At 34.5% G+C, this 24,821-nt stretch overlaps 3 protein-coding genes across 5 annotated transcripts; 1 reads left to right on the plus strand and 2 right to left on the minus strand.

Moving 5' to 3' along the window:
• Positions 1–860: 860 nt before the first annotated feature.
• Positions 861–21,064, plus strand: LOC129802913 (protein EFR3 homolog cmp44E). 3 transcript variants are annotated; one of them, XM_055849124.1, is made up of 6 exons: positions 861–1,152; positions 5,672–5,887; positions 13,761–13,965; positions 14,034–14,184; positions 14,250–15,632; positions 20,241–21,064. In XM_055849124.1, exons 2-6 carry the CDS (start codon positions 5,800–5,802, stop codon positions 20,850–20,852), a joined length of 2,439 nt encoding a protein of 812 aa, XP_055705099.1. In that variant the 5' UTR covers positions 861–1,152; positions 5,672–5,799; the 3' UTR covers positions 20,853–21,064. The 3 variants fall into 3 exon arrangements, with proteins under 3 accessions (XP_055705099.1, XP_055705097.1, XP_055705098.1); XM_055849123.1 differs by lacking the exons at positions 861–1,152; positions 5,672–5,887 and adding exons at positions 13,352–13,491; positions 13,669–13,692; XM_055849122.1 differs by lacking the exons at positions 861–1,152; positions 5,672–5,887 and adding an exon at positions 13,351–13,692.
• On the minus strand, positions 5,402–10,994 carry LOC129802915 (zinc finger protein 136-like). Its single transcript, XM_055849131.1, has 3 exons — positions 10,723–10,994; positions 10,234–10,543; positions 5,402–6,300 (listed from the first exon to the last, which is right to left on the minus strand). Exons 1-3 carry the CDS (start codon positions 10,830–10,832, stop codon positions 6,004–6,006), a joined length of 717 nt encoding a protein of 238 aa, XP_055705106.1. The 5' UTR covers positions 10,833–10,994; the 3' UTR covers positions 5,402–6,003.
• On the minus strand, positions 21,038–24,777 carry LOC129802919 (peptidyl-prolyl cis-trans isomerase Fkbp12). The gene is made up of 2 exons (XM_055849134.1): positions 24,607–24,777; positions 21,038–21,670 (listed from the first exon to the last, which is right to left on the minus strand). Exons 1-2 carry the CDS (start codon positions 24,641–24,643, stop codon positions 21,381–21,383), a joined length of 327 nt encoding a protein of 108 aa, XP_055705109.1. The 5' UTR covers positions 24,644–24,777; the 3' UTR covers positions 21,038–21,380.
• Positions 24,778–24,821: the final 44 nt, after the last annotated feature.

The following is a 24,821-nucleotide window of genomic DNA, read 5'->3' on the forward strand; positions in this document are numbered from 1 at the left end:
ATATTTACGTGGATAAGTTGCGGCAATTATTTCATAATGCTTTCATACAATTATATTTGCTTGTGTTAATTAAATGAAATCATTATCCCAACTAATATTGGTCACTAATTCCTTTTAGTTCTCACAACCAATGTAAATAGATGGGCCTATATTTTCATAAAGTTATGACTACTTTTCCAATAGTAAAGAGTGGTTTTTATTTTAGTAATGCGTTGAAGCTCTTTCGAATTTTAAGCAACTAATAAGAAATATGCATCACAATGAATGCTATATAGTAACCACAACTAATATGATATAGTTATTACAGCCAATAAGATGGGTATCAACCCCATTTATTTAGTAATTGAAACTAATATGTTATAGTACCCATTACTATTTTGATTTAGTTGTGATAACTAAATGAAAAGGATACTTTAACTAACTGTGGTCAACTATTTCATTTAGTTACCCAAACTAAATATATAGTTGGGTCTATATTTACTATATTTTATAGTTCTAATAACTGCATATGAGCTTGTACGAACTAATTTTTTCTACGAGTGTATCTGATACGTCGCTTAGTGAAAGGGTTAAATTTCTTCTAATTCTAATCGAATTAAGCAGTCAAGTGACCTAGAAACTTGCATTGGCTCACGTGCAACATTTTCATCAGTTTTTAGTTCAGAAAGTTTTCTTGGCCTGGTGGACACACGGGATGTGGGCGGAAGTCATCGCTCCTGCTACGACACGATATGACGAAGGAATAGCATTAGCATTGACCCAGAAAGTAAGTGCGCAGGTTCTTCCGAAAAAGATGCCTCTCTTCCGTGTTCATTGAACGAGGCAGCTTTTGCCCATTGAGCAGCATTCTCCAGAACTTAGAGCCTCGTGGACAAACTTTTTCGCGCGCAGTCTGTCAAATTCCTTTTTGATAATTCAAACCACTGACTGTGTAATCCTAAATAAAACCAATCACACTTTTCTCCTTCTTTAATTTTAGCAGTGCAATTGTTTTCCCACCAAGTGACGAATGTGTTGTGAAAATTGCCTCGTGTAATTGATTTTTGTCCATTGGAATTTGCTGAGGGTGAAAGTGAAAAAAGAAAACATAGGAGAGAGAAATTTGCCGTCATCCTTTTGAAGGGTTTATCAATTTGAACTACAATGTTCTACGTAAGAACATTCAATAATTTTGTACTCGGCGATTACTTTGTTTATTATATGCAGTAAAAGTTTTTCTTTTCATTTATTTTTTAATAATTATTTTTATTTTATTTGGTAATCCAAATTTTAGAACAACGAATAAAATTAATTAGCTTATACTATGCTTTATAAGATAAATTATACATATAAGATATCTAAGAAAGCTTTGAAAATCTTGTTTAAAGATTTGAAAGTACATGGGGGCAGTTTTAAACAGGCTAATTGGGCGGTTCTCTCTATCCAATTTCGGGAGATGTTTCTATTTTGAGCTAACGTTGATAGACGATTTTTTAATATATTTCTAAACTAAACTAGGCCGTAACGTAATGTAATTTAGCTCTAAAGAACAATTGTGGAACTAAAGTAAATAATTGCCCAGCTTCTTTGGAAACATGCGAAATAATCGTATATCGTAGTCCAACAGTTCAAAATAGCCCCACCTTCCCCTACTTAATTATTTCAACCTAAAATAATTCATAATATCCATTGAAGAACCTATATAGTTTATAGCCAATGTTTGATAGACTTGACTTGTAAAAATCTTAGCTATAATTAAAAAGAGGAACAAGACGTAAGTCATTTTTGTCTTTTACCGTCCCTGATATTCACTGAAAAAACTCAGATTTTTTTTCTTCGAAAAATTTTAAATAAAAATATATTTTTTTTAATAAAATTTGGAAATCTTGAAATAGGATAAAATGAGGCAATTTGGAACCATTTACAATTTGGAACATTTGAGATTTTCGCACTGTTGTAGAGATTTAAAAGGAAGAAATCTGTTCCTTTTCTTCTTAAAGGTCTCTTTCTTCTATTTTGCAGTCTTTGTTTTCTCTTTGTTCATCTGAAACAGTGAGAAAATCTCAAGTGTCCCAAGTTGTAAATAGTTCCAAATTACCTCATTTTACCCTAATAAAATTTTTTTCTTAACATCTTCCATAAAAAACAGGGAAAATGACAACTACTGTGTTATATGAATATCACGCATGCAATACATTTTTTTAAAATTCTTCTTGCAAGTCACTCTTTTATTGTTTAATAACGACTTTTGCATTTTTAACTTCTCAAATATCACAAAATTAGGTTTAATAATCTTTTTATCGAAAATTGAAATATTTAATTGATTTATTATCAAGTTTTTAAGGAGGTGTCTCACATTCCACATTACTTTGTCCAACTTCCCAAACTGTCTCGCTTTAGACAAGTTACCCTAGTTAAAATTATTGTAAATATCAATTTTCAAAATAAATTACATCTTTTAAATTATTCTTTTATTGTTAACATGTTATTAAAAAAAATAATTAAGAAATATAATAATTTCTTAAATATTTAGATAAGTTTTAGTACTTGAAAAGATTTTTCATTTGTATATAAAATTATCAAAATCGAGAAAATTAATAAGGAATTTAAAGCAAACTGTTAGTTTTTCTAAACTTCAATTTGAAATTACGTTATAAAGTCGTTTTTCAATTATATTTGTTGTGTTCTAAAAGTTTTCTTAGAAGTACATTAAATTATTTATTGAATTGAATTATTTATTGAAAAAAACTTTAATAAATAGGGCGCTAACCTTTTAGAAATGTGAAAACTTCTTCATTGAAGGGGTCGATAACTGTCGCTCACGGTTCATTCGAGTGCCGATCTGCGGATCTTTTGTAAAAATTGTGCTGATCTGCCGATTTCTACTAATAAATTAAATTAATCCATTCCTTACCATGGTATTATACATCATACGCAAATTGAGTGATTTTAGATGATTTATTCCTGGGTAACTGATACTCAAATTGCTGTCGGGTATGACTTTTTAGTTACTTTAGTCCTTCAGTTACTTGGAAAAAATAGCCCGACAGAGATGGAAATACATTTTGTTGTTCTTTTCTCGCTTCACGAGTCATGAAAAATTTTTGCTCAAAATGGCGGACAAAAATACGACATCCCGTCGAATTTATTAAAATTGGCCTTTTTCCTCTTTCCTGATTTGTATTCTGATTGCCAATTTGTTTTCTTGAATAGTTACTCTATCTAAATCAACAGAGTTTGTAATGATTTAATGTACAGAATTTAAATTCAGTGACCGTTAATACGTGTCTTTGAGAACAGCTCCCCGCGCTTCCATAATAGATAAAAATTTCTTCTTTTCAAAAAGAATCACCTATTAATCTGTATGAATCTAATTCCAAAATATGATAATTCTATCTCAATCACTGAGAAAAAAACGGGGGTGCGATTAAGTTTTTTTCTTCATAACTTTGACGCTTTTTAGGTGTAAAAATATATCAACATTTTTTAATGTTAATTTTACACCTTTTTAAGGGTAAAAATAACATGAAAAAGGGTAACTTTAACCCCTAATACACCAAAAAAGGGTAATATTTACACCGATTTAGGATCAATACTGCAGGGTAAAATTAACATTTCCGGAATGCTATTTTAACTTTTTCGGATTTCTCTCAGTGAAGTATTTCTAGTACATTGACTGAATGGACTGAATTGGTTAAGATCTGTCGATTTCTGGTCAAATTGTGTTGATCTGTCAAATTTTAGCTCCAAATCGGTACAATTTTGCCGATCGCCGCTCACGGTTCACTCTAAAAGCCACTTATTTACCCCTTGATCGAAACTGTTTTCAGCGCTTTTTTTTTAAAAAACCATTAATTTTTGGGAAAAAATTTTGACCTTAACATACTACAGAAGATAGAAAAATAGGATTACAACAATACTTTTGTTCAAATAGATACACTGAGAGAAATCCGAAAAAGTTAAAATAACATTCCGGAAATGTTAATTTTACCCTGCAGTATTGATCCGAAATCGGTGTAAATATTACCCCTTTTAGGTGTATTAGGGGTTAAAGTTACCCTTTTTTCATGTTGATTTTACCCTCAAAAGGTGTAAAATTAACATTAAAAAATGTTGATATATTTTTACACCCAAAAAGTGTTAAAGTTATGAGGAAAAAAAGTTAATCGCACCCTCTTTTTTTTCTCAGTGTAAGAATTTAATTCCGAAGAGAATAAGCATATTCGGTCAATAACTTTTTTCAATATCTTTCCCGCCAATTTAACAAAATGGTTAAAATGAGCTTTTGTAAACCTGCTCGACGGTCCTTTGCTTTCATGTCTTATATCTTCAGAAATGCTTCGAATTGACTTCTGAAATTTTTATTATTTATTCTTAGATATTTTATCTATATTTTTAAGCAATAAAAAATATAACCTCTTTCGCCTTTGTAATTAGGATAACCCTCTTGAAAATTATTAAAGTTTCCAGTATTATTAATCAGATCACAAATACGCTTGCAATCTTGAGAAAGAAAATTCAAGACCTTTCCACTAATAATATTTTGGCGATCGGAAACTGGTAAACTTTAAAATATGAATAAAATTGATCTGCAAAATATTGACTTTTTTATCCTTTTTAACGGACTAGTTTTTTAATTACTTTTTTTTTAGTCCTAATTTATATTATTAACTTAAAGATTAATGGGGAAGATCTTGAAGCACTGCTCTAAAAGCTTTGTAAGTTTTTTAAGTACTGTGGAGCTTGATCGTTTCCATTCACCGAGAGAAATCCGAAAAAGTTAAAATAACATTCCGGAAATGTTAATATTACCCTTTTTAGGTGAATTAGGGGTTAAAGTAACTCTTTTTCATGTTAACTTTACCCTTAAAAAGGTGTAAAATTGACATTAAAAAATGTTGATGTATTTTTACACCTAAAAATTGTTAAAGTTACGAGGAAAAAAAGTTAATCGCACTCCCTTTTTTTCTCAGTGTTCCTTTACTGAGAAAACAAGGGGGTTCGATTAACATTTTTCCTCAGAAATTTAACACTTTTTAGGTGTAAAAATATATCAAAATTTTTTAATGTTAATTTTACACATTTTTAAAGGTAAAAATAACATGAAAAAGGGTAACTTTAACCCCTAATACACCTGAAAAGGGTAATATTTACACCGATTTTGGATCAATACTGCAGGGTAAAATTAACATTTCAGGAATGTTATTTTAACTTTTTCGGATTTCTCTCACAGTGTTCTAAAAAATCTCAGAGTTCATTATTATACCATCTTAATTCAGGACAGCCGTTATTTTTGTCAAAAGGTCAATCGTTTGGCGAAACTTTTGCCAAACTTTTAACTTACCTTTTCGTTAGCAGAAAAACAAAAAAGAAACCGGAGACCCGAACACAAAATTTTCCGGCAGCCAAATAAAAACATCAATTATTTATTCTTTGCTATTTTTTTTATTTTCCTCAAACTTCATTTTTTATACTTTTTTCACTATTTTAATGATAATTCTTATACTCTCTATATTTCCTCCTAAAAGTTTAATTTTTCTCGCAATCACATTGTTCTAAAATAAAAAAAAAATAAGTTCCAGAATTTAATTTTCCACACATTCTACCAATAATAACGTGCATCTTCTTCTCTCTTAAAAATCCCCTCCCTTCAGAGGCACACTTAAAAATAATTTAAATTACAATTTTGTAGTGAACTACTTAAGAAAAAAATCTTTAAAAATAAATCAGTATTTCACCTTATAAAAAAAAACAGTTTTGTGATTTGTGTCTCTAAAGTGAAAAGTGATAAGAGAAAAAGAAGTTTTTTAGAAAAAGAAAATGTCTTCAATGATAAAATGTTGCTTTGAACCCATCGAGTTGCCGGAATTTCTGGATTCAGCCGCTCAACGATGCACTGCGCCCGGATGTAAGCTTTTTTTTTCCTCTTACGATACTTAACATGTATAAATGGTGTTCTTTTGTTGAGAATCTTTAAATGTAGACGCATGTGAGTCCTCCATCCTTCACATTCGCATTAGCCTTTTAGTCCTCATTGCTCCATTCGTCAGATTCCTTATCCTCATTCTCATCGTCATCGTGAACACGAATCTCAGGAGATTTTGTGGCTTGGGGACGATTCGAGCGACCCCGTCTCTTCTTGGGCGGAATTTTGAGTTTATCAGTTTCTTTGTCCACCCTTAAGTGGCGTCTCTCGTGCGCCCTCAGCCCCGAAACACTGCGCTGAGGCGCATGACAAAACCGACATTCATGCACGCTGCCACGCATCGCAGCCGCGGCGCCTCTATAAGCTGCCTCTGTTTTCTGTTTCAGCTCATGCACCTAACAACAAATCAGCAAAATCATCAAGAATATCCTTAACGTTGCTTCTATCAATCTCCTTCGCAACTAAATTTTGAAGGTTTCCTGATTTATCCTTATTTTAAAATTTATTTTAGAAAGAACATTGAAGTGTCTTTAAGTTTTACTTGAATAATTCTAGGTAAAATTTACAATTTTTCCATTTAAAAAATTAGTGAGAACCAGAGTTAAATTAGATTTTCGGACGTTCTAATTTATCTTACACGGACGTCAAGGGTGACATTATATCTTATTTTCGATAGTATCGACTGTCGATTGTGAAAAAATTAAACGATAGCCTAACTTTTTGTAGATAATTTAGATATTTATCAGCAGTCAAATTCTTTTAAGAATATCTCAATAATTGATCCAATAATGCGTAAAAAGTCGACATTCGCTTAATCTAGCAGATATATAGTAAGGTGGGGTAACTGGATCGTTTTCCGAAGAGTGCTACTTAAACGCTTGTTTTTGGACTGATGAAATTCTTTTTTACTTCTTCTAAATACATAGAATTATTCACTGTTTACGGAAATAAAGGGGTGGCAAACCGTCCCAGGCTTTGCGAGATGCTCGAACTCGAGATTTAGATGCTATACCTCGAAAGTAGTTTCGCAAAATTTACCTGTTTTTTAAACGATTTGAACCTATTCATTGCTCAAAAGATCCCCAGAAAAGTTTTAAAAGTAATAGAATTGATTTTGAGATAAAAATTATTTATCGGCTATGAATCTGTTCATTACCGATTCAGAACCGATTAGAATCGGGTCAGTTTTATAGGAAATTCCAAGACCTTTTCAATGAGCCCAAACACGATACCATTCTGTTGAAAAATGCGCTCTCTAGTGTCTTTTTTAACCTTTGACCTTGAAAAACCGATATTAGGAATGATTCAACGGTATTTTCGTTTAAGGACGAAATGCCCGCCTGGGTTATCTCTAAAACATATCCAAAAAATAAAAAAAACTCACGACGCGTTTTCGGGCAATCCCAAAAACACATGGTCTTGGAGGGGAAGGGGAGGAGTGGGGGGAAAATGAGGGGCATGTTAACGATTCTTGAGTAGACTTATGGGGGGTCCCCCTTAGCTCCCAAGTCGCTATCTCTAACCGTTTGGCCTCTAGAACTGGAGACAGCCGGACGGACAGACGGACAAACAGCGTGACGCCAAAAAAAAACTCGAATCTTCAGATTTCCAAAATTCTACCAAAACACGACCCCCCCCCCCCCTCAAAATCGAGGGATTATATACAGTGGCGGGCAAAATAATAGAATCAGCTCTGCAAAGACCACTATTTGACCTTTAGCGTTTTTGTTTAATCCAATTCGTTGAAATAATTTTGATATAGAAATATTCAATAATTACCTTACGTCAAATAAGTATTGTTTTGGCCGCTAGAGGTCTCTATTTTTCACAGAATAGATCAATACAGTAGAGTCTCTCAAATCTGAATCTCTCAAATTCGAACGCCGTTTGGATTCAAAATGTCAATTGTGAGGTTATGTTAGAAAGTTCGTATTCTTGGTGAATGAAAATCATATTTATGTGCTTCTTCCTGAATGTTTACATACATTATGGTTGTGTAAAATAAAAAGGAAGTATGTTACCACTAAGACTTGCGAGAAAGTACGGGAATTTGATTCAAAGTACAATTTAATCTCACACAAATTTCGTTAGTTTTGAAAAAATCGTTCGAATTTGGGAGGTGAGAAATGTCAAAAATACCCCCCGAGCGTTCGAATTTAGGAGTCTCTACTGTAGTAAAATTTGGTATGAAAAACACGATAGGACCACTTTCATTTAAATTAAAAAATGTTGTCTATAAATCGAATAAGTTTAAATAAACCCATATTTAGAAACCATAAATGACAGTTTTAAAATTCTTTTGGACGAACTGAATTTCACTATTGACGTATTCTGTGTAAAATAGAGACCTCTGGCGGCCAAAACAACCCTTATTCTACGATTCTAATAATTTGAAGATTTCTACTTCAGAATTATATCAACAAATTGGGAAAAAATACAAAAGTTAAAAAAATATAAGCTTTGCAAAGTGATTCTATTATTTTGGCCGCCACTGTATACTGCTCTCTCCGTAAAGTTCGAGCAGTAAAATAAAAATATTATTTTAAGTGGATTAGTCATAAACGATCCAGATACCGAAGCGCCCGGATTAGCACACTTGACTATAGATTTGCCAATACTATCGATTCGATAATATCGAAAAGTTATTATTCCACCCCAGATCTAAGATTTATTCATATGGCTTAACTGATCCAGGGTAAAATTGGGTAATTCGGAATTATGTTTATTCTGGAATTTCGAGATTTTTTTTACTGTATCAGATTGTAAAAGAGAAAAAGGTAAACTACGAAGAGATACAAGACTTTACATTCGAGAGTACTTTTTCATTGTTTTATCCTTTTGCCATCTAAAACTGATTATTTATGACCTAGGTTTATCTAGCCTGTCCAGTGCATAAGCCTCTAGTCTGAAAAGCGTATTACATGGATTTTAAATTAAAAGCTAAACTCATTTACCCTGTTCCTAAATACTATTAATTTCTAAACAGAAAGTAAAACGAGAGAATTTGAAGACCTTGTAGGGCTAAATTACCCCTAATACACAATTCAAAATTAAAGTTTTACCAAAAAACATGCGTCATATAAAATTATATAATAAAAAATTAAAAATTTCAGATAGAAAATGTGAAAGCTCTGGAAAACTCTTGTGAGATTTTGACAAAATTTGGTCGAATTTTACAAATACAGTGGAAATTAAAAATTGAACTCACGGGAGAAAACAACGCCCTCAATGGAAAAAAATTATCAATTTTAGTTTATTCTGGAAAATATAGGCTTTTCGCCTTCTTAAAATTATAAAAGTGATTTTTTTTGGATTATTCTATCACTGAAATTTTGAGAGCTTTTGCACCGCAAAATTATTGTTGACAGCATAATAAATTGTCGATCCTAAATGATAATTCATATTTCGTTATTATAAACGTATTTTACAAATATTTAAAATTTGCATCACTTTTATCAAAATGATCAGTAAAACTTAAATTCGTTTAGTATATAAATAAAACAAATCAAAAATTACAGGTATACATAAAAATATTGAAATAATTTGTGCAAAAGGAAAATTGATTTTTACTGGCCATTTTGAATTATTTACTGACAGCTTTGACTGTTTTAAGGCGTCTACATACTGGGAACAATTTCCTTCAAAAATACATTTTTTTTTTGAGGAAATTGCCTGGAGTGTTGTGAGTAAAAACGTCAAAATTCTGTCAAAAATGCAATTTTTACTCAGAAAAATATTTATCCTACAAATAAATTATCAAAATAATTCAGTAAATTTTTTTAATCCCATCGCGTTCTCTGATTGGCTAAAGCTTAAAAAGCTCAGAAGCTGTAGCCAATCACGGAATAGGATGCAACTAAATTATTTCACACGAATTAATTTATTTACTTGTGAATAATGCTATATAAGGAATTTGTTTTGGTATGCTCCATTTACTAGTTCATTTAATTTTTTTTGTGTTTGAGGGAGGGACATTAAGCCTAGCAACGCCACTGTTCATCGACTCAGGAGGTGACCTCTTTCCCGGAACTTGGGGGAGGCATTTTTCTTGTATTAGGAAAAAATAATCTAATTTTAGCATAAGCTCTTGACGCTTCAATGAATCTTTCTTATTAAATTTTTGTTATTTGTCTGCGAAATAAATGCCAGAAAAAATCTTAAATCTCTTGAAAGATATAAAATGTCCCCGACTTAAATGATTTCCTGGCCACAAACTTGTTAACTAAATTCCTTGAGAGTTTGTTGAAACCGGTAAAGATCCATTTGCCCATAGCGATAGAAATGACTGAGAATGGTTATTTCCAAGAAAAAGAATTATGCATCCTTACCTGCATATGCATCTCAAGATGTTTAGCAATCATGAAGCATTTGGTGCATTGTTTGCATTTGAATGGTTTAGGGTCAGGCACCTCGTCCGGATCGCATCCTACGACATTGAGTGGCTGATCTGCGTCCATGCTGGGGACATTGTCGCTCTCTTCGACATACTCCTCCTCGCTACTATTGAAGGCTGCCCGATCTATTCGATGGACATTGAGAATGTGGAGTTGTAGGGTTTGATACAGATCAAAGGATAATCCGCACTCTTGACACTTTTTTGGACCATTTGTAGGGTTTTCACTCTCGACTGGAGAATCTCTGCAAAGAAAAACAATTTTTTTCAACTGTTTATTTTCTCATACTCTCTGCCTTTTTGCCACCCGAAAAACCACTAGAAATAATTTCTAAACAATTTTAGAACACTTCTAAAGACCCAAGGTAATTCTTCTGCCGTGAAATTTACTGTGAAATTGGGTAAACAAATAAGGCGGACTCACTTTTCAAAGTCTTCTTGATCTTCATCGTCGCTGCTACTGCTCAGCTCTAGGCTAAAAAGGTCCGTGTTATTCGTACCATGAAGCTGATTTGTACGATTTGTCGTCTCCATGTGTCCTCAGAGGCTCCTTTAGAATATTCTTTAATCACTTTTTCACACTTTTAACTTAGATTTAAGAAGATTTTTTCGCACATAAACCTCCACCTTCGTAAAAAAAAATTTGCTTGTTAGAGCAAAGCCGTCACTTGGCGTGACAGCAGTGCTAGAGCCATCTCGCGGAAAATCATAGAAACTTTGTTCCCGGCGGACCCAACGTAATCAATACAGAATACATACGAATAATACATATAATATCTATTTTTTTAATCAAAATAAATTATGGATTTTTATTGCTAAAAAACGAAAAAATAATTTAAAATAAGTAAAAATAAAAGATAGAAAGAATAGAAATTCAGAAACATCTTACAGAAAATGTTAACTCAACAAACTCATTGTATAAGAAGTGAAATATGTACAGTAGAGAAGTACAGTGCCCGCTCTCTAATCCAGATCGCCGTAATCCGGACGAGTTATTGACGGTTACATTTAAAATCTTTTTGAAGTTATGTATGCACGAGTATTCAGCAATGAAAATGAATTCTCCTGTGACGTTTTTGTTTAATAAACGAAGTATAATAGCATAGAATTCTCTAATTAACAGTAGACTCTCGCTCAATCGGCTCTTTCTCAATCGGGCAAAAAATTTTGTTGACAATTTTCACATGTAATTATGAAGCTAATTTGCTCAAATTCGCTGTAGTTCTTCCTATTTTATCGTGATTCTTTATAATTCAGCGCTCTTTATGGAATTTACAAAGGCTTTGACGCCCAACTCTATCGATAAACCAGATGACATTTTGCCCCAAATGCTCAATTGAGAGGAGAGTCTACTGTATGTGTTTTTAAGCTTCTTTAAAATTTTAATACTAATTCTACAAAAAAAAAACTTGTATTATATTTCGAGACGTTGAATAAATTCAAAAAATCCATCCGGATTACCAAGCGGACATCTGTCATATTGTCTCCCAATCATCCGGATTACGAAGGGGACACTGTAGAAGTAGTCTTCCAAATTCGAAGGATTTAAAAAAATAAAATTTATATCATAATCAATTTGCTTAATTTGGTAATCATAATCAAACTTAAAAAATGTAAACAAACTTTTTTCAAATTTAACTGCTGTCCGAATTAAAAAGTAGCCCGATCTTAACACTTGGAAGGACTCTAGTAGCAGCCGCTGCCAATTTAGTTTTCAATTTAATTTTTTATAGTGAAGAATATATCATTTCGCCTGGAGGCCTGATTGAATGCGTGCAGAATTTATCTGGCAATTTTTGCGTTATAACATTTTTAATAAAAATTAAATATTAATGTAAATATATTGCAAAACAAAAAACTGCATTCGGAAGACCAAGTGGCAGATGCTGTATGCAGTTTATATGGAAGTTTGACGTTCTGCAGATGTAATTTTCTTGATTGTTAGAGTATAAAAGCCTTAAAAAAACAAATTGAAAGTGTTTTTGCAAATGATTGAGAAGAATTATGGGGGAAAGTGACATGCCTTTGAATGCGGCAGCCTTTAAATGCTTCAATTTTTTTCTTATTTCCCAAAGCTAAAAATCCATTTTGTTAAGCGAAGTTAATAGAAAATAGTTAATAGTACTAACTACTGTTCATAAAGTAGAATTTTTGCTTTGAAAAATAAAAGAAAAATTTAAACATTCAAAGAATGCCGCATACAAAGGCATACCACTTTCCCTTACTCCATGATTCTGATAAAGATGAAAACATCGAATGGTTGAAAATCTTTAGATACAGTACCCAAGGAGATGAAATTTCTGATTCAGGCATCAGAAAAGAATTGACTAAAGTTCCGAATGTTAAAATATAAGTAAAAATATCAAAATATTATGTAAAATTCGATAAATGTCAGCGGCTGCCACTTGGTCCTTCCATGACACTTTTAGTTAAGGTTCTACGATTTGTTAAAAGAGCCGAATTAACGTGAGTCTACTGTACAGTAGAGTCTCGCAAATTCGACTCTTTTAAGATCGGGCTACTTTTTAATTCGGGCAACGGTTACATTTGAAAAAAGTTTGTTGTCATTTTTGAAGTTTGATTATGATTATCAAATGAATCAAATATGCTCAAATTTGGCATGGTTTCTCTTAGTTTTGATGTGATTTTGCATTATTGAGGGATTTTCATGCAATTTACGTTATATATGAGTGTGCAAACTCAATATCTATATGAACATGAATAAAAAATCGTTGCATTTCAAAAAGTTTGTCGCCCGAATTTCTGTCTAATTCGGCAATTCGGCTGACATTTCAGTCCCATATGCCCGAATTTGAGAGAGGAGTCTACAGTAGTAGTTTTTCTTTATTCTTAATTTAAAAAAAAGAAAGTATTTTTAGCAGAAAAATTATTGCCGCTAGTGGTAATCGAACAGTACATACCTTCTTATATGGAATTATTCATTAATGAATTTTATAATAATATTAATCACATTTGATAATGAGTAGAATAGTTAAACTACTAAGCAGTACTATAATGAGCACCAGTACACAGTACACATTATGGCCAAATTCGTATTGATTGCTAGTCCTACCGGGTTGTTCATTCCTCTTCAAAAGTCATTCATTTTGTGATTGTTTTGTCCCTTTTTTCTAGCGTTATTCGAATATAATTGAGGAAGTAATTGCTGAGGAAAAACTTCTAAAGTTGTAATGTAATTACCTTTCATTCCAATCCATGTGAAAAATACTCCCTTTATCAGTAAAATCGTTTGTGAAAAGTGTTTTTTTTTTGTGGCTGTCACAATCAGTATCTGGGGGGTGGCACTTTCACATCCCAAGAAAAATCCCAGGAAAAGTGTATTAATCTTTTACTGAGTAAATATTTGCAGCCTTTGCAGCTAATACCATGCTAGGTACTTTCAGGAAACTTTAACGATATTGTTCATGAATAAAATATTAATTTATTGAATTGATTTCCCAGGTTGCTGCGGATGTTGTTCGGCGCTACGCCCCCGGTATAAGCGCCTTGTAGACAATATTTTCCCTGTAAACCCGGAGGATGGACTTGTGAAGTCAAACATGGAAAAGCTCACCTTCTATTCCTTGAGCTCTCCGGAGAAACTCGATCGAATTGGGGACTATCTGTATCAGAAGGCCACCAAAGATATCCACAGGAAACGATACAAGTGAGTAGTTATTTTTTTTCTTAGGGTCCTTGGGGTTTGGGAATTGTGAAAACAGGAAGAATTTTCAGGCTTGTGGAAATTGCTATGGAGGCAATGGATCTTCTGCTGATGGCATGTCATGTCCAAACGTTAAATCTCTTTGTCGAGTCTTTCCTGAAGATGGTGCAGAAGCTCTTGGAAGATTCCAATGCTAATCTTCAAATAATGGCCACAAATTCAGTAAGTTTTCTGACAGTTTACTCGATGCCTTGGGGCTGTTTAGGAATTTTGAAATTTTTCTGTAGTTTGTCCGTTTTGCGAACATTGAAGAGGATACTCCTTCGTACCATCGTCGGTATGATTTTTTCATCTCAAAGTTTTCCTCCATGTGTCATGGGAATCATGATAACATTGAGCTGCGGGATAGCATTAGAATGGCCGGAATTAAGGGATTGCAGGGTGTCATCCGGAAAACTGTGTCGGATGATTTGGTAGAGAATATCTGGGAGAAGCAGCATATGGAGAAGATTGTCCCTTCCTTGCTGTTTAATATGCAATCCGGACCTCTGAGGTCCATTGAGGAGGCAACGCCCTCGTCTCCTCCCGAATTGGCAGAGTCTGTACTCAGAGAATTGGTTAGTAGGGCCTCCTTTGCGCACATCAGGAGCGTCCTGAAGCCCCTGTTGACTCATTTGGATCGGCATGAGCTCTGGGTTCCCAATCAATTTGCCATTCATACATTCCGGATCGTAATGCTGTCCATACAGCCTCAGTACTCGTACACCGTCGTCGAGATTTTGATGCAGCATCTAGACACCAATTTACTGTCCTCTCCGAAAACCAGGACATCCCTGGCTGTTGTCCTGTCCAAGATTATAGCGATAGCTGCAGGAGAAAGCGTCGGACCGTCAGCATTGGACATCATTAACAATCTCCTGACACATTTGCGCACAAGTGTAGGAACCAGTGAAGATCCACCACCCGAAGAGGCTCACTACCAAGAAGCCCTGATCAATGCTCTCGGTGAATTTGCCAATCACCATCCTGATTATCAGAAAATCGAGATAATGCTCTTCATCATGAATACCGTTCCCGATCTCTCCAAGAAGAGCCATGCCGACCAGATGCTCCAGAACATTCTGCTGAAGAGTTTGCTAAAAGTGGGCATGCAGTATCGCACAGTGTCATACGAGAAGGCCTTTCCGGTGTCCTTCCTGCAGCCACTTCTCCGTATGGCACGATCAACTCATGCCGCCACCCGTATCATCGTTATGCAGATCCTCCAGGCCCTCCTGGACAGACATCAGAATCAGGCAGTGCTCCATGTTGTCACAGCACGAACATACACAGCCCTGTCGCTGGAGTCTCCATCCCGGGCGGACATTCTCTTCATGCACAAGTACGGCGGGAATGTGATGAGGGCTCTTGTGGATGCTCTGTCGCTGGATGAACGTCTGGATTCACTGGCTGCAGCCTACAATGCTGCAGCTCTGCTCGTGGTGGAAACAGCATGTGGGGACACAATGCAGGACTTCCTCCTCTTCATTCTGGGCATTCAGGTCAGTGCCACAGATACCGATGGCTTGAGTGCATCCCACCGGGCGAATCTTCACTCCATTGCCATAGCACTGCTGGCTCTCCTGGCGAGATGCACAGGAGTCAACACACTGATGGAGTACTGTGAGAAGGTGAGTGACAAACCCATGTTTATCAACCGAGTCCAAAAAGTAAACAGGGAAATTACTCAAGGGGTGACTCATACCAAGAAACCATTGACAATTGATTATGAAGGTTACGCGAATTCTGAAAACCCGGTTTCGATCATTCGAAAAAGATCTTCGCAATATTTTATTACCCGGAAAACCCAAAGGATTACTCATTTGTACAGCAGGTGTCAAAAGTTTTTGCCTCTTGTATGTTCGGGAAACCAGGTGCAAAAAATAATAGAAAAAATTACTTTTTAAAATTTTTCTTTTTGCAAATTGGTTGTATGTAACCCATATATCTTATTTATGTATTTAGAAAAACATATTTAATTTTACTTCATATAAAAAATAATTGTTTTCCAAAAGCGGTGCATTTTTCATGCGTCAAAACTCATTTGAAAAGTTACTCAAAATGGTCAAAAACATGCAACTAACTTAAAATTGACCGGCTATATTTTGATTTTATGTCATTTGAGAGGCCAATGATGGGTTTGGACATTTCTAAAGTTGTTTATGGTAAATACATGTGTATAAAAGTTATTATAAATAACAAGAAATAATCTATTTTTTGATAATTCATAATTTTGGTTAAAATGGCAATTTATAAGGAGTTAAAAGGAGGAAAATCGTTCAGAGGTATTGCCGGAATGAATATTCGTCGTCAATTCATTAATTTAAAGAAAATCACGTCAGAATATATATAAAAACATCAAAAGTTGTTGTGATGAGCCACAACCAGATCTAAAAACGCTACTGGGAGACCTAGGGTATCGACTCAGAGGATCGATAACAGCAATATAAATATCTCTGATAGTCACCCAATGATGTCTGCTTCAAAAATTAAAAGACGGTTGGTTGCTGAATGGACACAGGTCACTACTGTTACAAAAACAAGCCCATACTGAGAGAAAATGGTAAGAATGTTTGGGTTGCTCGCAATATTCCATTGGTAAGCAAAGACCAATCTGAATAAAAGGTTGTAGATTTACTTGAAACATGGTAAATAAGTAAAACTACAAAATTTTATCCAGATTAGACTAGTCATTGCGAGCAACCCAAACACTCCGAACATTATCTCTCCATTTTTATAACAGTAAGGACCTGTGTCCCTTCAGCAACCAACTGACTGTGAATTTTTGTAGCAGACATCATAGGGTCACTATCAGAGATATTTATAATGCTGTTATCGATCCTCTGAGTCGATACCTTGGGTCTCCCAGTAGCGTTTTTTAGATGTTGTCGTGCCTTATCACCATATATTTTGACGATTTTATGTATATCATGTAAAGATTTTCCATAAAATTAAACAATTAACAACGAAGACTCGTTCCGGCAGTATATCTGGACGATTTCTCACCTTTTAATTTTTTGTAATTTGCAATTTTTAAACCTAAATTATAAATTATCGAAAAACAGATTATTTTTTGTTATTTATCAATATTTTTATATACATATATTTTCCATTGATAACTTTAGAAATATCCAAACCCACCATTTGCCTCTCAAATGACATAACCTCAAAGTGTAACTGGTTTACATAAAGTTAGACTGAAAATTATTATTGGTTGGTATTGTTAGAAAATTGATTTAAATTTTTGGGCTATTTTTGTTGCTATCGCTCGTAGAGGTAAGAAATACACCGAATCAGACTCTGTTGGACTTTCCGAGGTTAGATGTAAGATTTATCATTGATTATGTTCACCAGTTTCAGTTTTATTGTTGATTTTCGGTTTGTAAAAAATGTCTCGTCGTTAAAGGGTTAAGATTTAAGGCATTTTTAAAACAATATTTTAATCAAGTGGATAGAATTCAACATTTCTTACCAAATATTGCAACTATCATCAAATTTTCATCGAGAAATATTTGTGTTTGTAGATAAACAATTTTTCTATTGGATATTGAATTTAAGTTTATAATTCCAGATGAAATTATTTTCATTTTTACGTTTCGTATGCTAGAAACATATGAAACATTTATCAGTGGAATGAGTCGCCCCTTGAAAGTATTTTAAGCATCTTTAACTCTTTTGAAGGTCAAATTTTAAAATAATTATAACAGTTTGAAATTGGATTAGCCATTTATTTTTATTTATTACTTGGATAAGGTGATTGAAGGGTTTGATAATTTACTTAAAATACCTTAGCTAATTTTTCCTCAGGTTTTGAAGCTATCGAACTAGTCTGAGATCTGAACACTATAAAAAAATATATATCGGGAAATTATATTCAAAAATCTTCCTTTTACAAAAAGCAAGATCTTTTTTTTCAATTTTTTGGTCTTATCACATTTTCTTCATTTACTGAAACTTCAGTCTACTAAATGCATTTCTTAACCGTATCAGATAAAAAGGCTCAATAGAAAAGTCGTTCCGTCCAGTTATTGATCGAAATACTAAAAGTAAAAAAATAATAAACGGAAATCTTAAAAATGTTTGCAAATTCTTGCTGATCGAAGACAAGCCATTTAATTATTAAATGCAGAATTAATTATTTCTTTATGTAATTATTGTTTTATTTTTAACTAAAAATGCTAATATTCATTCAACTTCGTTTGGCAGGCGGAACTATTTTGTAATTTTTTATTATATTTTTTTAATGATATTAATGGATACAGTACTTCCGCGAAAGACTTCAAAATTTCACTTTTGATGTACAGAAAGTGAAGTTTTGTTTTTGAATAGTAAACAATGAGATTTATTATAATTCATAGAGAATTTCAAGGCCTTTCCCAGAGTAATCAATATTCCTAAATCGGTAAAGTGGTTTATTGGAAGATTTAAAAAAAATATATAGAAGGAAAAAATAGGGGAGTCTGAGGAAGAATTAGTCACCAAGTGACATTTTTCTTCGCCTGTGAAAAACGTATTTGAATCAGAGTGAAAATATTTAAATGAATAAATGGGATAAATAGGGGAGACTGGGGCAAAAAGTCACAAATCGAAAAATTCAAAATTCAATATCTTCCAAGGTAAAAAAGATAGCGGCTCAATTTTTTTCTATAGATAGCCTCCATACTCCTTCTTCAATGTCGTAAGTTTCTTTGAATTCGAACAAGGAATTTAGGAAATAAAAAATATCGAAATTTTTAGCCCTATTATTGAAATATTTTCCTTGCAGAGATAACAATTATTACCTACTTATTTTTCAAAATTGATGCACTCGTGAATATTTTCTAAATAATTTGGATTTTTTGAATACGAATCCGCTATCTATTTTAGAATTTCACAAAAGTTCTTTTCTCCAGAAATCCTTTTATTACAAATGGCCACTTGGGGTAAAAAGTAACAAAAGGTATAGAGCAAAAAGTAACAAAAAGCGAAACAATTTCTGATGTCTCACGGCGAAAAGAAACGTCATTATCATGTCTCGCCGCTTGTTGTTTGCATTGGTCAAACGATTTGCAGTTTTTTGTGTGTGTTTTTTTTCCAAAATAGCAGGAAAGCGCTTTTCGGCCACCTTGATTCTCATAGTTCCGTGTCCTTCCGGAATTCTTGCAGTCTTTTTCACATCATCTCGATCGTAGAATGGAAATTTTTTGCTATTATTTTGCATTGTTTATTCTCTAAAGAGTTTTCAAAAACTAAAAATTCATGGAATTTTGAGGAACAAAAAAGTGGCCGAAATTGCAAGCTGGTCGAAATTTGGTACACTTACCCTAGATGAATAAATTTTCTATGAAAATATGTCCTCTAGGGGAAAGTGCTCTCCCTTCGAACGTTCATACTTTCGAATAATGTGAATTTCTTTTGTTTTTCGTAAGAGATTTTCACTAAATTATCACGGAATTATCAACAATTGATGATAAGCCAACTAATATTTAATAGAAATGTGTAAGCCTCTTAGGAAAACTAAAGGAAAATTCACATTATTCGAAGGCATGAACGTTCGAAGGGAGAGCACTTCCCCTAGGTATTTTTTTCAAATTAACGGAAGCCCGTAATGAAGCGAATCAAAATATGATAATACGCAATGTTTGGTACTATTTGCCCCAGCATTTTTGAGAATAGTCACAAAATTACCTTTTAGAAATTGCTCGAGAAACGTATTTCCTTACAAAATAGAGGAATATTACTTTCACAAAGTTATAGAGCGGTAAATTTCCTATAAAACTGCGCTAATCAGAAATTTTTGAAGCGCTCGAGCAGCTTGTAAAAAAAAATATCCGTTTTGTGACTTTTTGCCAGTCTCCCCTACTAATTTGGTCAATATTTTTTTTAAGGAAAACGCTCTGTCTAATACTGCCCTTGACTAATTTTGCCCCGGTCTTCCTTTTACGTTTTTCACCAGGGGCATGACATTTCCTATGTTTCCCATATGTTTCTAGCGAGCCGTAAAAACTTTTGGGTTTATTAGCTATTTTCTGTCATTGTATAATGAATTAGCAAAAAATACTAATACAAAATGAAAGCCTATTTAGTAGCGAAGAGGCAGCCAAAAACCCTAAATTGGCAACCTACGTCGTTTTGGAGATATCTCGTGAAATGTATACGAGAACAGGGAAAAAATTACACTAAAACTGGTCGCATTTTTCAGAGCTAATGTTTTTCACATTGAATAAAATTGATTTTTCTTTTCAATACTTGTCCTATAGATAATTGAGACGCGCAAAGAGGAGGCTCGTCATATGCTTCCACCTCTCGATGACCCATCCTTCTCCCTGGATCAATTGACAACATCTCCTCCGCATTTGTTGATGGACAAATTGGCACTAGCTGAGTGTCTTCAATTGGCCGGCCTTGAGTTCTCTCGCGTTCAAACTGGAGAACCTTTTGCTATTCATCAAGAAGATACTTTTGCCCATCGACCTAGCTGGGTTGATGCTCCCAGAGCTTCCAGCAATCCCGACCTGGGAATATACAATGATGCCGATAGTGTCACGAGCTCTCCTGACGTTCAACGACGTGCCCTGCCGGCTGAGCTCAACTTTGAGGCGATGAAACGTCTCCTGGCGGAATCTTCTGAAGGGGCTAAGAAGGAGGCCAAAGAGAGAAAAGCCCATGTGGCTAAATATTTCCGCGAGACGAACTTTGATGAGCTCGTAAGGCGCTCAGAGACGCGTCATGATGCCATTCAGAACAAACTCAATGATCTCTTTACGTCCTTGGCGAGCGAGAGGCAGATTGCGCAGAATGAGGGCAAGGGTACAATGGGAAATCAGAAGAAAATCTACGAGCAGGCCTTTCCGGAACTTTTCTTTTTCTAAAAGTGGTTTCATGGGATATGAAAAATAGCGTTAAGAGGAATTCTTTTGTTGAAAAAATTTCAAAAATTCCATCAATTCCAAAAAAAAGCAGCAAAAGATATTAGAAATGGTAATAATCTCTAGTCCTAGTCAAAAGTTACAAAATCCGCTTAAAATGTTAAGAGAAAAAAAAAGAAAACTTCATCTGCAATAAAGTTATGGGTTTATTTGAAGAGGTCTTTTTTTGTCACACAATATTATTTTATTTTCAACATCTCGGCATTGCAGAGTTGGCTGGAAATGAAGATTATTTCCTCTAAAATTGCTTTGTTATTTCTTTCTGTTGAACACGGAACTGCATGGGTGGTTGAAATCAAGAGGCGCCCAGAGGGCTCCACAAAATTCTTACAGATGTGTTGTGCTTGGAGGAAGGATTGTCGAGAAAAGCTGTTTTTTTTTAAATCTTACTTTGATGTGGGCATCCCAAAAACAAAATGGTTAGCCCTCTCCCTCCAGGAAGATGCTTCATGAACAAGAGGATACCAAAATTTATTCTACTCTAATGAGTTCGACGTCAAAGGTGAGTGTGGCATTGGGTGGAATGACACCAGGATGTCCACGACTGCCGTAGGCATAGTCAGGAGAACATACGAGTTTAGCACGTTGTCCCACTGACATCTGAGGTACACCCTCATCCCAGCCTCGGATCACTTCACCCTGGCCAACGGTGAACTTGAAGGGTTTCCCGCGGGTTCGCGAAGAATCAAACACCTCGCCATTCTGGAGAGTACCCGTGTAGTGCACCACAGCAGTTTGGCCATTCTTCGGGAATGTACTTCCTAGAGACAGGTAAAAAGGAGAGACTTAAATGGTAACGCACAATTGCTTTTGTGTTGTAAGTTCTAAATGTAAACGTTCTCAAATGGCTGGCAAATCGTCTAAGACTTTGCGATATGCTCGAACTCGTGACTTCGATACTGTACTTTTGAAGTACAGCAGAATTAATTTTCAGAACCGGTTAATAACTGATTGAAACCCGTTCAGTTTTATCAGGAATTCCAAGACCTTTCCAATGAGTCCAATTATGACCACATTCGATTAAGAAATACGTTCTCTAGAGTCTTTTTAACCTTTGACCTTGAAAAATCGTTATTAGGAATGATTCAACGGTATTTTCGAATATAGAAGACATACCCATTTAGTCGTTTTCTAAATCTAAATGTGGATGGTACTTCCGTCCAGTCGGAGTTACTAGACAAAGGCGGTGCATTATAAGGCGTCCCGGGATTATGCATATTTTCGGGACCAAAGAAAATCATCCGAAATGGTTTTATGCATACAGCAAAGTAGCATACATTCAGGAGATTTCTGTCGAATAAGTTACAGAAACACAGCAATATAGGGTAAAATGAGGCAATTCGGAACCATTTACAATTTAACATATTTGAGATTTTTTCACTATTTCAGATGAGCAAAGAAAAAACAAACACCGCAAAATAGAAGAAAAAGACGTTTAAGAAGAAAACGAACAGATTTCTTCCTTTTGAATCTCTAAAAAAGTGAGAAAATCTCATATGTCCCAAATTGAAAATAGTTCGAAATTACCCCATTTTACCAGTGCGGCGCAATCGGCAAGACCGTTGGCTCTTGGGCGGACGAGATCTCTGACTCGACTCTCACAGTTGTGAGTTCGAGCCCCGCCTCATGCAAAGATTTCAATGTCTAGAAAAAAGACATATTCACTGCGATATAACGTAATATAAATGCACCACCTCTGCCCAAAAAACTCCAGGAGCATGGAAGAAGCATCCACATTGCGGGGAATCCACATTGTGTTTGCATAATCCCTGGACCTCCTGTTTTTGTTACATGTGAAACTTGTCTAAATCAGACAATTTTGTGACCGTATATTATTCGCTCAAGTGCCGACGCCCTTGTTTATTGAGCCACTAATATCCCCATGCTTCAAATGGTCCAACTGTATTCATCTTTGAATATTAATATAATATTTCGTCCATTTCATCTGAATCACGCTGAATCATTCCTAATTAACGATTTCTCGAAAACAAAAATAAGAACCGCCATAGAGAGCACATTTTTCAACCGAATGGAGTCATGTTTGTATTTGATGGAAAGGTCTTGGAATCTTTGAAAAGACTAATTATATCCCAAACGATTACAAACCAGAAAAAAATCGATACCTTAATCTAATCTTAGATTTAATTATGATACGCTCAAACAAATTTTAGCCGTTAATATCAGTAATTTGTTCATAGTCGGTTCAAATCGACTTTGTCATAAGAGACGGAAAAAATTCCTGCCTTCACCTAAATTCGGTCTGAAGATCTTTAGATTTAGAAACCAATAAATCTTAAGTGGCAGAGTATTTACTCTCGTAAACTAAAACTAAAAAAAAAACTTGTTAGATCTCGAACAGTTTAATTTTAATGTCTATCAATTTCATAATCCAAGAGGAATTCTGTAACAGTATAACAATGTCATATGACAAATCCATTTTTTTTAGTGGTAAATGCGGAAGAACTAATTGAAAATCCGATTCATATCAGTTACTAAGAACTCCATAGGGCTCCATACAATGACCATTAGAGGCTCACTGACCTTTAATGTTGGTCTACTCAAAAATTTAGCACGAAAATTTGTCATATGATATTGTCATACTGTTATACAGAATTCTTCTACAGGTGATATTTTGATCTCAAATACACGAATAAGCGAGAGTCTATACTAGAGCTACTGTTATACTTGCTACACGGTCTTGGGATACGCAATTTATCCACCTTACCAGACCCAGAACACGAAGTCTGTAGCGTCTTTTCCTCGCTCCCAAGACTCATTCCATCTCTTCACGAACACCCTTTTGCTGTACCGTTCTAAAAAACTGTTATAATTTTTCGAAAAAGAACTAAGCTTATTTGAAGGCTTACAACTGTTTCTTTATGTTTTTTTTTATTAATTTTAAACTCTTTTCCTAGGTAAAATACTAATTACTTATTAAGCACTTAATAAGAACTTAATTTAAGAAGTTGTAGAACAAATGAAACCCTCGGACCTTAAGTTAAGGAGGTTTTCCTATACGTATTTGTCTTTAAAAATAGTTCACTCTAGCTCTTTATAGGGGAAACTGGGGAAATTTAGAAATTGGGATTTTTCTCCTATTTTTAAATGGAATTGAGCCTTATCGTGATATAATTTAGTTGTTCAGATCGAGAAGCTAAATCACATCATGATATGGCTCAGTTTCATTTAACACGGGAGAAAAATACAGTTTCAATGCAGTCCCATATTAAAAGGTGCCCCACTTCCCCTAATCTGTAGAAAACTTTATTTGGAAAACCTAGTCAATGTGATATAGGCAAGCGAAAGTATTTTTGGGGTATGGAATGTCACGTCATGAGTTCGAGCATTTCGCAAAGCTGGAAAGCTTTATCACTTCCAAGGATGATAAAAATTTTGATCCCAGCTGAGGTACAAAAAGTTTTTGATATATGATATCTTCGATGTGCTACTACAATTGCTTATGCGCGGAGAGGTAATGACATTTTTCTTCAATCACACTCTGATAATACTCTGCAATATTTGCACAAATTTTATTTCAATATCTCAAGTGTTTACGTATAAATTGCCCACTAATTGAGTTGAATATACAGCAAGTCATGAGAAAAAGGAAAATTTTGATAGATCCCGCGTTGGATCCGCACCCACATACATTTTCACACTGTTTTACATTGAATATACATGGCTTTCGTAGACTTACCATCTCCTGGAGAAATCGGAATAATGTCAACACCCATTTTTTAAACACCTGAGTCTCCTAGTTCACGAATAAATGCCACTAAATGCAGTGCAATTATTTTGCAAGGAAAATACTGACGCGACCCGGAAAAATGGCGTCGATGTGGTGAAGTGCGAATGCAAAGTGTGAGTGGTGAATTGCCCACGGCGAAAAAATGCCGAAGCCGATGAATCTTC

The sequence above is a fragment of the Phlebotomus papatasi genome, chromosome 2 (genome assembly GCF_024763615.1).
Source record: "Phlebotomus papatasi isolate M1 chromosome 2, Ppap_2.1, whole genome shotgun sequence".
Classification (NCBI taxonomy): Eukaryota; Metazoa; Arthropoda; class Insecta; order Diptera; family Psychodidae; genus Phlebotomus; species Phlebotomus papatasi.